The sequence below is a fragment of the Bison bison genome, unplaced genomic scaffold (assembly GCF_000754665.1).
Source record: "Bison bison bison isolate TAMUID 2011002044 unplaced genomic scaffold, Bison_UMD1.0 scf7180017864143, whole genome shotgun sequence".
NCBI classification, from domain to species: Eukaryota; Metazoa; Chordata; class Mammalia; order Artiodactyla; family Bovidae; genus Bison; species Bison bison.
This window is the reverse complement of record NW_011494715.1, coordinates 4,182,682-4,197,571: the sequence shown is the minus strand read 5'-3', so window position 1 is coordinate 4,197,571 and position 14,890 is coordinate 4,182,682. Positions and strand designations below refer to the sequence as shown.

The 14,890-nt window shown below is 48.2% G+C and overlaps 1 protein-coding gene across 1 annotated transcript in view; it reads left to right on the top strand.

The window, feature by feature from the left end:
- Nucleotides 1-5,275, top strand: part of XKR6 (XK, Kell blood group complex subunit-related family, member 6) — a 94,669-nt gene extending 89,394 nt beyond the window's left edge. Inside the window, exon 5 of the mRNA XM_010840312.1 lies at nt 4,144-5,275. Coding sequence (XP_010838614.1) covers nt 4,144-5,108 — 965 coding nt within the window. The 3' untranslated portion in view covers nt 5,109-5,275. The remainder of the gene's footprint in view (nt 1-4,143) is intronic.
- The last annotated feature ends 9,615 nt before the right edge of the window (nt 5,276-14,890 follow it).

Below are 14,890 nucleotides of genomic sequence, written 5' to 3'. Positions count from 1 at the left end.
GATCATTTAACAGGAGGAGAATCAGGCCTTTGAAGAGTGAGAGTCAGGCCTTTGAAGAGTGATCACTTAACAGGAGGAGAGTCAGGCCTTTGAAGAGTGAGAGTCAGGCCTTTGAAGAGTAAGAATCAGGCCTTTGAAGAGTGATCACTTAACAGCAGGAAAGTCAGGCCTTTGAAGAGTGATCATTTAACAGGAGGAGAATCAGGTCTTTGATGAGTGATCACTTAACAGCAGGAAAGTCAGGCCTTTGAAGAGAGATCCCTTCATAGGCAGAGACTCAGGCCTTTGAAGAGTGATCACTTAACAGGCGGAGAGTCAGGCCTTTGAAGAGTGAGAGTCAGACCTTTGAAGAGTGATCACTTAGCAGGAGAGTCAGACCTTTGAAGAGTGAGAGACAGGCCTTTGAAGAGTGAGTCAGGTCTTTGACGAGTGATCACTTAGCAGGAAAGTCAGGCCTTTGAAGAGTGATCATTTTGATCACTTAACAGGAGGACAGTGATCTCAGCTAATTCTGGTGGTCACCTCTTTCTTTGTGGCTTGCATGTTCCTTTCCTGAGGAAGGTAGAGGAGAACTTGGATTTGGTTTTCAGCTCCTTTATCAGGGGCCTCTCTCAGATACCTGTGAGTGCTACACTTCCTGTCCACTCTCCAAGAAGGGCTTAGATCCTTCACTCCAAGGGCTTCTAGCCCCTTCTAAGACCAAATCTGAAGGGTCTCTCAGTACAGTGGCTACTTTTAAGGCCAAAGAGTCTGAGTTTAAATCTTGATTCTACTTCTTGATAGAAACAGCCATCTTCTTTCCATGTCCTCGGGTGGCCTTTCTTTTGTATGAGTGCACCCCTGGCATCTCCATCGGCCCAAGTGATCTGTTCTTATAAGGTTATGTTGGATCAGGGCCCGCCCTCATGACCTCCTGTTAAATTCAGTGCCCCTTTGAAGGCCCTGTCTCGGGATACAGTCACATACTAAACTCCGGGGGGTTAGGACTTCAACCTAAGACTCTGGGCAGAGAGGAGGAGATGGAGATACAGCCCATAGCAAATACCTACATCACTACATCACTTGTTCTTCTCAGTAAGATTCCTGCTCAGTGAATCACAGGCGTGTTTTTTCACGAGGATGCCTATTTCCTGTGGGGTGAGTGGGTGGAAGTGAGTGGTCTGTGTAGCTGCTGAGGATATAATGTTTAGTGATCTACAGCTTCACCAGGTTGGACATGGACGAGGCAGAGAGGTAAGATGTGGGCTGGACATCAGCAGACCCCCGACCGAGTGCTAGCGCTCAGTCCTCCACGTGACCGCCTCCCGAACCTCTCCTCGTAATTCAGCAGTGATGTCTTATGACATTTGGGGAACACCACATCCTAGAGAGGACTTCCAGAAGCACTGACAGTGGACTGAGGCAGCAAGCAGTTTGGCTCAGAGGTGAGTGGTTTCTGTAATACCCTGAAGCCACCTGAAGGAACAGATCTGGAAGTGGCATCGGTGACCCAGAAGCTTCACTGACGATAGAGGATCGATGTGGCTTCACCACGTGCAGCCAGTGGACATCTGAATTCCGGTTTGCTAGTACGTGGCATGGACCGGGCTACCGTCACAACACACCAAGCAACGAAATCAGGACCGTGATAGCTGAGGACCTGTCCTGCGTCTGCCCCCCAAGTTTATTCGAGAGCACACTCAGAGACTGGATTAGACCACGTGTCAGCAAATCTAAACTGCCTTTTCTTACTTCGTGAGTTCGGCACACGTGCTTTTCTGTGGACAGGGGAAGTAATACATTTTGCTCTATTAGAAGGAACAGGAAAATCAAGCCTTCTTCCCATGCAGCTGCTGTAGAACTCCCCTTTGATCACTGAGGGTGGAAGCACCTCCAAGATGTATCACTTTTAGCGTCAAGAAAAAGTGATAGTGTTCACTGGAAGCGAGGTGACGTCACGAAGAAGCTTTCTGAGGATGCTCCAGTGTCTGGTAATAAGCCTGGCATGTTCCCTGCCCTCCAGAAACCAACAGCCCAAGTCACGTGACTCCCAAGGGGACCCAGCCCCAACTCCCAAAGGACAGGCATGCAGGAGGCTCAAAGGTTAGCATGACCACTGTGACATGGTCACAGACACCACGTGGCCTCAGGAGAGGCTGGTGGAAATGTCCTACGTGACAACAGGCAACACAGGACACACATGAGTACCGTGTTCAGAACTTTCCAGAAAAGTGATAGAAGCATTGGCAGGAAAGATTGGCTTCGATGGAGAAATTGGGATCATTTCTTCTGTGTATTTTCCGCATTGGTTATGATCAGAAGACCAAAGCATACTCGTTGTAATAGTTAACCTTTCAGGCTTTTTCTCTGCTTCCACCAGCAAGATGGTTTTTGTTATCAGACTCTGAAGTTCTGCAAGCTGCAAACCAGCACAGCTTCTTGAAATGTTGGAAAAGAGGGGATGAGGGGCCTGGGAGAGGAAGAACCCGTCCGTGCAGGGTAGGGCGTGGGGTGGGTGGGAGGGTAAGCGACAGAGGACTTTGATCCTTCACTGAGGTTGGGAGAGGAGTGGAGAGGTGAACAGGGGCTGAGGGAAAAACAAGCAGAAGGGCCTGCTTCTTTAGTCTTAAGAATAGGCCTTCTGGATCTGACCTTGGAGCTGAAGACAGAAAATGACCAGGTGACTTTTATGTCAGCCTGGAAGAACACCAAAGGGAAATCGTGCTCTGGGGCGGGGGAGGGGGATTTGGTTAGGAGATGTGGCACTCGGGGCAGTATTCAGGACTCCAGCTGAATTGAGCTGCATTGAGTTCTGGAATTTGGGGAGAGAGGGAAAACAAAAACAGCGCTGGGTAGACTGAGTAGAGACGATGCTTGGAGGAGCAGAGGCGTGATGGGGAGTCTTGCTCGAGAGAGGGAGGCAGTAATGACTGCCTGCTGGTGGGTGGATTTGGAGAGACTCTGGTCACTGTTTAGTGTGTTCAGTGTGACTGAGTTACAAATAGCAGATAGGCAGTGTCCTAAATAAAGCTGCTGTACAGGGATTCAAGTACAACTTGGGATCGGACATGCTCACCTGCTTGTTGAGGAATCTTGGAGGGAAGAACATGCAGAGGCCTTGGAGAGCTCACCATGCTAGGGAGGGGCAAAGAATCCCCAAAACCCAAGTTAGCCTGCTCCCTCCCATCGCTGGACGGGGGCAGAGAGGGACCGGGCTTCCCCGGTCAAGGCTTTAAGGAGCCGTGAGCAGTGGTTGGAGGGAGAAGGCAAAGCACCATGGGGAGGCCAAGAGTGAGTGAGGAAGCAGCCCAAGAAACACAGGCTGTCCTGGTCCTCGATCAGAGTGGCCTTAGGGAGTGGACGTGTAGTTGTTGTTGTTGCTTAGTTGCTCAGTTGTGACCAACTCTTTGAAACCCCATAGTAGCCTGCCAGGCTCCTCTGTCCATGGGATCTCCCAGGCAAGAATACTGGAGCGGGTAGCCATGCCCTCCTCCAGGGGATCTTCCTGAGCCGGGAATCGAACTCAAGTCTCCTGCATCGGCAAGCAGATTCTTTACCGCAGAGCCACCAGGGAAGCCCAGGGAGTGGATGAGAAGACGCTAAATGGGAGAAGAGCCTTTTGAGGGCTCCTTGGGGCGTTGGATGAGCTTACGAGAAGGCAAAGGGTGACTCGAGCACCTTCTGAGAGGAGGAGAGCTGTGCAGCTTGGGGCAGTGAGTAAGCGCTTGGTCTTCACACCCCATAATCCCTTCCGCTGGCTCCTCTGAGAACACAGCCTGCTAGTGACAAGGACACGGACCCCACGGTGAGCTTATGATTTCTTACAGTGGACACACATGTGGTCCCACCCTCAGCAGAGGTGATGAGCCAGCCAGGTGGTCCAGGCTCCCCAGCCCCTTGGCAAAGCACGTCAGCCTCCGCCTGCAGCTGTGGATCTCCAGAGGTTCTGGACTGGGTTACTGACACGGTTTCACGATTTCACAGCTTAGGGAGCAGCCGTGGAACTCCCAGCTTGGTTCCTGATGCTTTGTCTCTTCCCCCTCCTCCATTAGATTGCAGCGTGTGTGTGTGTGCGTGTGGGCGTCTCCCTGGCCCGGCAGCCCTGCAGTGCCCGGGAGTGGACGTCCCCGGTTTTGACGGTGTGGGTTTGTGTCTTTCCGGCAGGTGTCTCCTCTGTGACTTCCCTGATGTCCCTGGCTTGGGTGCTAGCCTCCTATCACAAGCTGCTGCGGGACTCCAGGGACGACAAGAAGAGCATGAGCTACAGAGGGGCCCTCATCCACCTCTTCTGGCGCCTCTTCACCATCTCATCCAGAGTGATCTCTTTTGCCCTCTTTGCTTCCATCTTCCAGCTCTACTTCGGGATCTTCGTGGTGGTCCACTGGTGCGCCATGGCCTTCTGGATCATCCATGGCGGAACAGACTTCTGCATGTCCAAGTGGGAGGAGATCCTCTTCAACATGGTGGTAGGGATTGTGTACATTTTCTGCTGGTTTAACGTCAAGGAAGGGCGGACTCGATATCGAATGTTTGCCTATTACACGATAGTCTTGACCGAGAATGCTGCCTTGACGTTCCTTTGGTATTTTTACAGAAACCCAGAGACCACTGACTCCTATGCGGTGCCAGCACTGTGTTGCGTCTTTATTAGCTTTGTGGCTGGGATTGCATTGATGCTCTTATATTATGGTGTGCTGCATCCCATGGGGCCGCGAGTTAAGATCCTTGCCAGCTCCTGTTGTGCCGAGCTGCTCTGGGGCATCCCTTTGCCCCCCGATGTTGAGCCCATGGCGCCTCAGACCCCTGGGTACCGGGGGACCCAGGTCACGCCTACCAGAGCCGTAACGGAACAACAGGAGGATCTCACGGCTGACACTTGCTTGCCCGTGTTCCAAGTGAGACCCATGGGGCCCTCCACCCCGACGGGGCGTCCTTACCTCCCAGAAGGGCCCCTCATTAAGATTGACATGCCGAGAAAGAGATACCCAGCTTGGGATGCTCATTTTGTAGACAGGAGGTTGAGAAGGACTATTAACATTCTGCAGTATGTCACACCCACCGCGGTGGGCATCCGGTATCGGGACGGACCGCTCCTTTACGAGCTGCTACAGTATGAGTCTTCGCTCTGAGAGCATCCTGACCCAAGTTGAGAAGGGGACCTGAAGTTTGGTTTGCGGTAAAGCCGCCTGCAAGAAATATAACCCTCCCTTCCCCCAAAACACAGAACCACCACCACCACCACCACCACCAATGCTCCAAAAAAAAGAAAATAATAAGTCACAACCCCTTCAGATAAGCTTTCTTTCCAGTCGCTGTATGTATACAAAGATATTCTCTATGTTTTGTAAGTAAAAACAAAAAGAAAACCTTTCTTTTGTTTTTTACACATAAGTAACAGTATTGAAAAAAAAAATCCCACACTATGGTTTATAGGGTGGAGAAGGAGCGGTTGTCTCCACTCCAAAAGAAAAAAAAAAAAACACAAAGTTTTATACCTTACACCAAGTGTAGATCATTTCCGGGATTGGTGCTGATCGAAAGAACAAAACAAAACAAAACAAAACAAACAAACAAAACCTTCAACTGCCTTATGCCCTTAGGTGCTGAGTTTCATTAAGTACTGTCACATTTTCTCATGCAAAACTCTCTGGTGATTTTTTGCACCGGGAGAGGGAAAATTAAACAATCAAATGAAACCAATCTAGAAACGAAACAAACAAACAAAAAAAACAACCAACCGATGGATAAAACTCAAAGCAATCATTCTTCCTATCTGATTATTTGTATTGAAGAAAACAAATTGACCCAAAGCAAAAGCATTGAAACCCCCTCCCTCTTTTTTGCTTTCTCTCCCTCTCCTCCTGTCCCTGCCCCCAACTTCTCAGCCCCTTCTAGGAGCCAGAGGCCATTTGAAACTCAGATGGTTGGCAGAGCTCCCTGAAGGCCAGCTAGGTGCCATTTCAGTGTTCACCTAGTAAGAATCACATTTGTTTCCTGGTGAAAAGCAAAACAGAAAAAAAACAAACGCCACCCTAATAATTCGATAAGAATAGGAAATTCTAAAGCAAACTAAAGGAGATTTCCATATACGTCATCAAAGAGAATCAGTAATAATAAAACTCAGCATAGTAGCAAAAAGAACGACATCAATTTAAAGGCACAATACTTAATCAGTGACTGGCAAAAATGATCTGTTCTGTCATTTTAAGGCCGCGAAAAGTATACATTTATCACATGTGATACTGGGGAAGGCCTCTTCTGTTTCCATTTGGTGGGAAGCCTTAAATTGATCTGGAAAGAATTCATTTTTTCATTTGTGCTTTTTAAAAATAGTTAAAACAAGAGGAAAATTAGAACATAAAAAAAAATCAAATTGTAATAACCTACCCATTTCAAAGACTGTTTGGTGCTTCTGTCTTTCACCATTGTGGTTGGCTGAAAGGTGTTCAGCTCACTTGGTGCATCTGGGTTGAGTGGGGAATTTTGTATGTGTTGCATGTGTGTGTGTGTGTGTGTCTGTGTGTGCCCATAGTACACACACACACACACGCACACACATATGTGTGTGCGTGTGTGTGTGTGTTTACATCTGTTTGTGTGTGTGTGTCTGCTGCAAAGTCTTGCCAGAAATGTAGAAAAAGTGATATAAGAGAGATTCTAAGGTCAAGTGTAAGGGGCTGGGAAGCTGGGGAGGGGATGGGGCTTGATCTTGAGTTTCTGTCTGATGGCAAGATGCAGCAGCAGCATACTCTGGGTCTTAGAAGGCGTGTCATTCGGGTGAAGGTTTGCTTCAATTATTTATTTTCTCATTGTACCAAGTTGAATTTCTCGAGGTGTTGCAAGTATGTTCAAACCATTTTTTAAACGTTATTTTTCAAAGTATTGCTCCTGTAAGGAATATTTTATTTTAGGGCATCGTTTCAATCCCATCATCTCTCTACTTGGGCACTAAAAACAAAAACAAAAAAAAGGAAAAGAAAAAAATCACAAAAGGAAAAAAATCTCCACAAAAAGATATATATATATATACATATATATATATATACACAAGTTTCTCTCTATATACACACAATATTTTTAAGTAAAAATACTGTTAGTCTTTGCTGTGTGTAGCTGTGATTTTTTTCTCAATTCCAGATATAACTGTTTAGGGTGCAAGGCCTCACACTGAACTACTCTTAAGAGAAGTTCAAAAACTGAGGACCTTTTTTTTTATGTTTGTGGATTATTTTTTTTTTTAAATATTATTCAAAGAGGCTTCTCCTCCATCCCTTCATTGTTTATCTAAATCTGTAAAAAAAAAAACAGAAAAAACCCCACAAATTTTAAATGTCAGTTGGGTTGTAAAACTGGATCCTTTATAAATTGTTCAGACTCCTTGGATTTCCTTGATGATTAATAGATTTGCAGTGCCGTCCTGCCCCCTCCCTTCCCGAAGTGTGCCCTGTGGTCCCCCTGGCAGTAAGCAGGAGGGCAGAGGAGGGGCAGGAGGGCACGTCTAGGTCCAGGAAGCACTCCGCACAGAGCACACCAGGCCCCGGGAGGACCCTGCTGGCCAGTCCCCACCCGCCCAAGGGCCTGGGCCCCTCGGTGGTTGATTGGGAGTTCCAGTCTGGTCAGAGGTGCTTTTCTTTTCTATTCTGCTTCCCTACCAAGGGCTTAGCTCACTGCTTACTCTGCAGAGGCCAGAGGAGGTGAGGCCATTTGAGGGGGCTCTCCGCATCCTCCCTGCTTGATGGGGTCCCAGCTCTCGTCTGCCTCAGCGCTTCGGACGTCCGCCACCAGAGCGGTCCTTGACGCTGCCCCTGGTGCATCCCTCTGGGACCTCGGCCACTTCGGCTTGTTCATCTGTTCTTGGCTTTAGTTCCTTCCTCTTTTTCATTTCGAGGCAATCACAGACTTTGATTTGCCACCTCTATTTTACCAAAACACATCCAGTGTGTACGCACTTGTATGTGTGGGGTGTGTGTGTATACGTGTGTGTGTGTTTCACGCAACTGAGAAAACGGCTGATGTCCGTTGACCTGGAGCACCCAAAGTTGGGGTGACTCAGGGAGGGCCCTCGGGGTGCTTTAGCCACTGGGAACAGAGGAGATGACCACAGGATGTTTCAGGAAGCCTTTCTTTCCGCGGGGGTTGGACTGGGCTCCATAGGACTCAGACAGGAGGGCTCTAGCTCCCCTGCCAGTATTGTCCACGCCTTCTATTGTGCCATGGCCTTTCCTAAGGGTGAAAATATGCATCTGTGAGCAGTAACAGGGAAGTCCGGTTTTGCAAAGACAAAGGAAAAGCAAATCAAGAAAGAAGTAAAGATCATGGGAGTCAGGGAAACATAAAGAGAGTTTTCCTGTGTCTTGTCACTCCCATGAGAAGTGAGGGCCTCAACCCACCCCTGGAATCCCACCTCAGTTAATCAACCTGACCCCTGACAAACCATTACGGGCGCTGAGGCACCAGCTCGTGAGGCCCTGGCTGCTCCCCAAGAGGATGCTTTATGATGTTTAAAAAAAAAAAATCCCTGGGCTCACTTTTTGCCCAGGAGCTCCTAATGAAAACTAATTAACAAGGCTCAATATTTAGGTCTAGTTAGGAGATAAGCACACTGTACCGAGAGCTAAAGAATAAACTCGGAAACTCTCTCTTTCCTCATTGCACCCCCCCCCCCATCAAATCTGCCCACAGCTCCACTGTTAGTCCTTCTTTTCCTTCTCAGAAATATGGTGGCATCTCTAAAATCAGGCTGATTTTGTTAGCATCATTTCTTCAAGCTCTGTTTCTCCCTTGCTCGGTAGGTCTGCCTCTTCTTGGGCCCCTTCAAGAAAGGAAACCTTGGTCCCCTCAGCGTTGAGGCGATATCCTCTGAGCTCATTGTCACAGGTCTGTGGGATCCAAAATGAGAACTAAGAGGATTTAAATTCATCAGATGAGCCCCCACTGACCTTACCCAGCCCCAGAGTTTCTCATTTCTCCAACCTACTCTTACATTCTGTCTTCAGAAGGTTCCCCTTGCTCTGCAGGGTCAGCCTTGTCTAAACAGCTGGGAGCCGGGGGTGCTGTGGGGGTCAGGCTCCCTCTCTCTTGGGAGAGACAACACTTCCTTATAGCCCAGGGCCTCCTCTATCTCTCCCACAACTCCCCCACTCCACTCCCCAGGCACAAAATCACCTAAGACACCTGGGGGCCTAACCCATCCCCTCAATAGCCACAGCCCCTTTGAGTCTCAGGGAGGTTTGAAAGAATACAAATACCTGTCTGGTCCATGGTCCTGAGGGTGATTCCACCAGCCAAATGGCTTGTCCTGCCAGAGGCATCAGACCCTATCCCAACAGTAGCCTTATTCTTGGAGAGAAAAACCTATGGGTTCTTAAAAAGCACCGAATGACATCATTCTCTCCATTCTCCCTCTCCTTTCTCCCCCTCTCACAGGGTCACAGGGGCCGAATAAGAGGTTTTTGATGCTGATCTTGTCCAGCCCTCTAAATGGGCATAGACGCCCTGTATGCACCCACAGAGACTTCACTCACTGTGTTGATAAGCCAGATGGAGGAAGCTTTCTTCCTCTTTCCCTTTCTGCTCTGCTTCTTGCTCCTGGAGGTTGGGGGAGCTCTAATGAGCCCCTGGACCCTGATGCTCCCAGACCGCAGCAAAATGTTCTTTCTCCATTATCTAGGAACATAGGGATGAAAAGGACGGCACTGTGCAAGCTCTGAGCCTTTGGGCTGGAAGAAAGGGTGTCAGGTCCCAAACTGAAGAAGGCTGGTCATATTCCTGCTCCCAGCTCCCAGCTGGGGAGGGAGTGCCCTAGCAGTCACTTGGCACATGTGATGGCATTGTCTTTGCCAAGGAAAGGGGCTTCTTTCTCAAATGGAGCCCTTTCAAGGCCTCTGTTGTGTGGTGACAGCAGCTTCGGGTGGTGGTCTTCAGGAAGGATGCACTCCTTGTGCAAGTTCACCTGATTTTCTTATCAAAATACTAAAATCTGTGATTTCTTTGCCAAACTAAAAAATATAAAATAACACCACCAAATTTGGCATGGGGAAGGGGAGAAATCTACATTTGGAGAGTGTGAAGGGAAGAAGGCTCATTGCAATGAGATTCTCCTGATTCCCAGTGTAGACCAGAAAAATGGCCAGGAAAAATCTCAAGGGGCTCAGAGGAGATAAGGGAGCACCTCGGCATGAGGGGGAAGAGGGGGCTGCAGAGGGCAGACTAAGCCTCCGGGGGGCTAGACCTGCCTTAGAGGGACCAGTTAGTACTGTTCATCTTGTCCTCAAACGTTGATTGGTTCCTAGATTCTGTCCGGCCACCTTCTTCGTGACGCACACACAGGTGTCCTGTAGGAAGTGAATCTAAATCAACAGGAGCTTTTTACGAGAGTCCAGACATATGTGAAATGGACAAAGATGGGAAATTGCTCAAGGTTAAAGTCTGATCACCATCTCCTCATCCGACACTGGCCACCAACATACACACATGACAGCCACACACGGAGCACAGAAACAGACACTCCGTCCAGATAAGCCACGTTCCGTTCTCATTCACAGCTCGACCTCCTGGACATGGAAATGGTGGTGGTCAGCCTGTTGCAGGCTACAAAACCATAAGCTCATAAGAGGACTGCCCCAGAGCACCCTAAATCAGTGTGTGCCTATCTCAGTTTCAAAACCTGTGAAAAGGCCACTCTGCCCACTCAGAGATCTTTTTTGAAGCCCCTCCCTGGGAAAAAGATGATGCTTAGTCTTATTTCCTAAAGTGGCAACCTAAGCCTCTTTTTTGCCCATCCTTAGCTATTTTAAAGGTTTCATTTCTTGCTCAAAACACTGCATCTTATGCTACTGGCCAAATATCAAAAGACAAGGGCACTGCCTTCATCTGCCTGCAGCTTTATTCCTCTGCCCACCTGGTTCTGTCTGCCTTACTTGACTCTCCTGGGCATCATCTGCTTCTTCCCCTCCTCCTGGGAAGGAGCTGTGCCTTCTTCCTCCCTGTACCCTTCCGTGCAGTGGCTGGCAGGACGAGGTTGGTATGTTCTGGAGCCAAAGGTCGGGAGTCCCTATAAATGGCAGCTCCTTAGGGCAGCAGACGGACACCGTAGGGGTTCCCCCTGCACACAGCCAGCCCCTTGTGTCAAGGGCTAAGAATAGACCAAATCGGAAATGAGCAGGCAGGACCTCAGGGGCTCCTGCCCTGGTTTGCCCCCATCCAATGCAGAACAATATGCAAACCCCAGTAGGAGATGCCTGCCCTTGCCAATCCCTAACAGCAATCACAAGACCCCCGTACCGGAAACGGAAGTCTGCCAGGTCACTCACGCTCATCCAGGAGGTTCTCGTCCTAAAAATCCATCCTCAAACAAAAAACAAAGGAATAATTTCCTTTGGATACAGTGCCAAGTGGTCACCCAGTGAACCCCTCTTTAGAGGCAGCCTTTGGCCATTTGACATGGTGGATACAGACAGCTGGTCACCTAGCAGATGACCCCCCTTGGTCAGGTTCTCCGTCCTCCATATGGGTCTGGGGTCCTCAGGCCGGAGTGGGGCTGGGAGATTTGTTTCAGCTGTTGACCTCCAAGAAGCTCATCTTTTGACCCAGAAAGTTCAGGAAATGTCACAGGCTGATTCAGGGTCCCCACTGTGATCATGGATAACTCACTTCACCTCTCGGTGCCTTGGTTTCTCCATCTGTAAAGTGGAGAGGAAGAAGGCCGGCTTCTTTCTCTCCTGCTCAGGGATGCTGTGAGGATTCAGTCATTATTGCCTGGAGCGAAGGCATTGTATAAGGACCAGTGACGGTCTTGTTACTTGGGAAGTGAAACCGCAGAAAGGTAGCAGGTTGTCCAGATACAGAAGCTCCTGGAAGCCCCCAGGACGAGCAGCGTAGCTGGACAGGGTGAAGTCTCACAAACTTGTAGTTTTTAGATACTTCCCAGCACTGTGAACCCACACAACGGTATTCTGGTCAGGCGACTGGGGGTCCCCTGGCTCAAGCCAGCCACTTGTAATTCTGAAACCAAATGTCCTGATGTTAAGTTTTCCTAAATTATTGGAGATTGTGGGAAGGATCCATTTGAAAACCTGATGTTCACTGAGCTTTGGGCAGATAAGAGAATGGGTGAATTCGGAGAGGATTTGGACACTTTTGAAGGTGGTTGAAAGCGCTTTAGGAAATGTCTCTCACTTTCGTTCTTCCTTATATTCTTTTTCAACGTTGAGGCTCATCTCATCAAATGGACTGGTCTTCTCTTTGCCTCTTTGCAGAATACAGAAGCAAAACTTTGTTTTTTTGCAGGGGGGAAAAACCCTTCGGTCAAAATGTGGGTCCCAATGGCAGATTTTACTCATTCCCTGGTGTGCTTTGAATGGAGCCTGCAGGCAAAGATTCAGAGACAAACAGGGGTTGGTGGATATCACTAATAGTTTTTATCCAAATCCGGCTAGTTTTTCCCCCTCATCATTTGAATTGGCAATGCTTAGTTGAGTTTTTCTTTCCTTTTTTTCTTTTTTCTTTTCTTTTTACTATGGGGTGACTATTATCAATCCAACTATAAAGATACCCTTTGAGCAGGAAAATAAACCCATCCTAAGAACCTCCATGTACTTCTTAGGATCTACACCAGAGTGAGGGCAGGTGGGAGCAGTGGTCACTGACGCTCAGACTCCAGGAGGACCAGCTGCAACACAGATTTTCTATGGGCTCTGAGAACCTTCTGGGAGAGGAAAATTCTAGAAGCCTCACCCATTGTAGCTCAGTCAACCTGGCTCTGGTTCTGGTCCTTTCCTTGGAGTTCAGGTTGTATCCTGGTATAAAAATTCTCACCAAAAAAAAAAAAAAAAGGCACCACCCAAGCCTGTCCTACAGGCCCAGGTGCTACTGCAATCTTCCTGCTCTTTGTCAGCCCTAACAAGACCTCTTTCCCACCTGCTCTGACTCTGCTCTCAAGTAATATTATTGTTTTGACAGCACAAGGGACCAGATCACAGTTTGGAATTCAGTAATGACTTCTGTTTGATTTTTATATCTGATCATTCTGTGGATAGGCCAAATCGTGCTGGAATTCTTTCTTTCCACAAGTATTTCTGATGCTAACCAGACGAAGGAAAACCTGAGACGCCCGTTCTCAGCGGCACTCCTCTTTGGACGGGAATGGACGGCGGATGAACTGGATGCCATATATGAATGAGGACTTCGAGGATTGGAGCCGCGGAAGAACAAAATGACTCAGTGGATGGGTAGGAAGAACGATCAAGAAGAGGTGGGCTCCCAGAAATTCGTGGAAAGAAAACAGTGGCCACCATCTGTCTAATCACTACTTCCTATGTGCTCTGGGGCAGAAATACCAAGGCATGTCCTTTTCCAATAGAGGAAATTGATTTTTAGGGAGTGACGTATTGAAGCGTTATTGTTCCAATAGAAGGTCGGAGAAAGCATCTACGGACACGAAAGGCACGCTTTCATGAACAGACCACGTCGTTGGAAGTAAAAAAACAGTAACAACAACCCAGGACTCCATCCTTCTGCAGACCTGAGTGAAGTCACTCTTGGGGCCAAATTCTTTTTCTGTAAAGTGAGAAGAGTATTACTCACCTCACAGGGGTGTTGTGAGGATAAAGTCATTAATGTCTAGGAAAGCACTTTGAGGATAAAGGTATCACTGTTGCCAAGTTTGCTTCCTATTTCAAATCCTTCTAAACGTTCACCGAGCACCTGCTGTGTGCCAGGTACCACACTGGGTGCTGCCGAGAGAGGGGAAGACATCTAGTTCCTCTTCTCTTTTGTGATTAACGGATATTTTAAAGCGATTATAAGAGGGCAGAATAACAGAGTTTTCTCTGTATGGGCCAAGAGAGATGTTCTCTGTCTTTCTGCCCCCCAAAAGGCTACCCTCCTTTTTTTTCCCCAAGTGTTTGGGCAAAAAGGGAGAGCTTTAAATCCTTTTGACTTCCATCAGAGAACGCTCTTCTGAGAAGCAAACAAATAATTGATTACTCTTCTTCCTTTGGGGGAAAATGAAGGCAGATCTCAGTGAGCGTGTCCTGCGACCAGCAGATGAGGGTCCATTGTTTCTACCATTGCTCCCGGCTCAGCTTGTTCGCCACCGCCTTCATCTCCTCTCTCCTGACCCAGAGAAGGGTTGCTTGTGCTGTGCTGGAATAGCTGGGTGCTCTCTGGTTAGTTTGTGTCCTTGGAGAGTCTGATACACTGCTGTTTGCTGGCAAGTCTTGGCTTCCAAAACAAGGGTCTGCACAGAAAAGAAAGCAGACATGCGACTGCCTTTTTTGTTTTTGTTTTTTTTCTGGTGGTGCCAGGGTGGGGGGATTTTCAGTTCCTTAGCTGCCTCCCGTAAGATGAAACTTAATTTTAAGTTCCTCATTTGTTTCTCCATGTACAGAGTTCTTCCTTTCCAAAACACACTCTAGGAATCAAGTTGGGATTCCGAAGTAGCCTAAAATATTGCCCATCTCAGATGATTTTTACAGCGCCATGCCGAAGGTTCACCAGTTTATACAAAGAGCCAAAGCCCCCCAACTGAGCTAAGCAGGTTGGAAATCCAAGCCCCACTTCGAAGCTTCCAGAAGTGCCCTGGGTCCTCTGTAGTGTTGGGAGTGCTCTTTCGGTATCACTGGGGCCGTCTCCCTAAATCCTCTGAAATCTTTGTGCCACAGAGAGATCATTGTCAGAGCTCAGAGGGGGTGTCCTCAGTGTCTCAGAACCAGAGTGAAACCATTGTTATTCTGGAAAGTATTAGATGATGCCAGTCTTTAGGGAAAGAAGAGAAGCCTTTTTTCTGCCTTTCAGAGGGAAGAGGACAAAGAGAAAGGGAAGGTTATATGGTTTGAAAAGTGGCTCTTTTGTTGCTGAGAAAAGGCATGACACTCAGCAGTCCACAGTGGTCCCCTCCACCGTGGACACA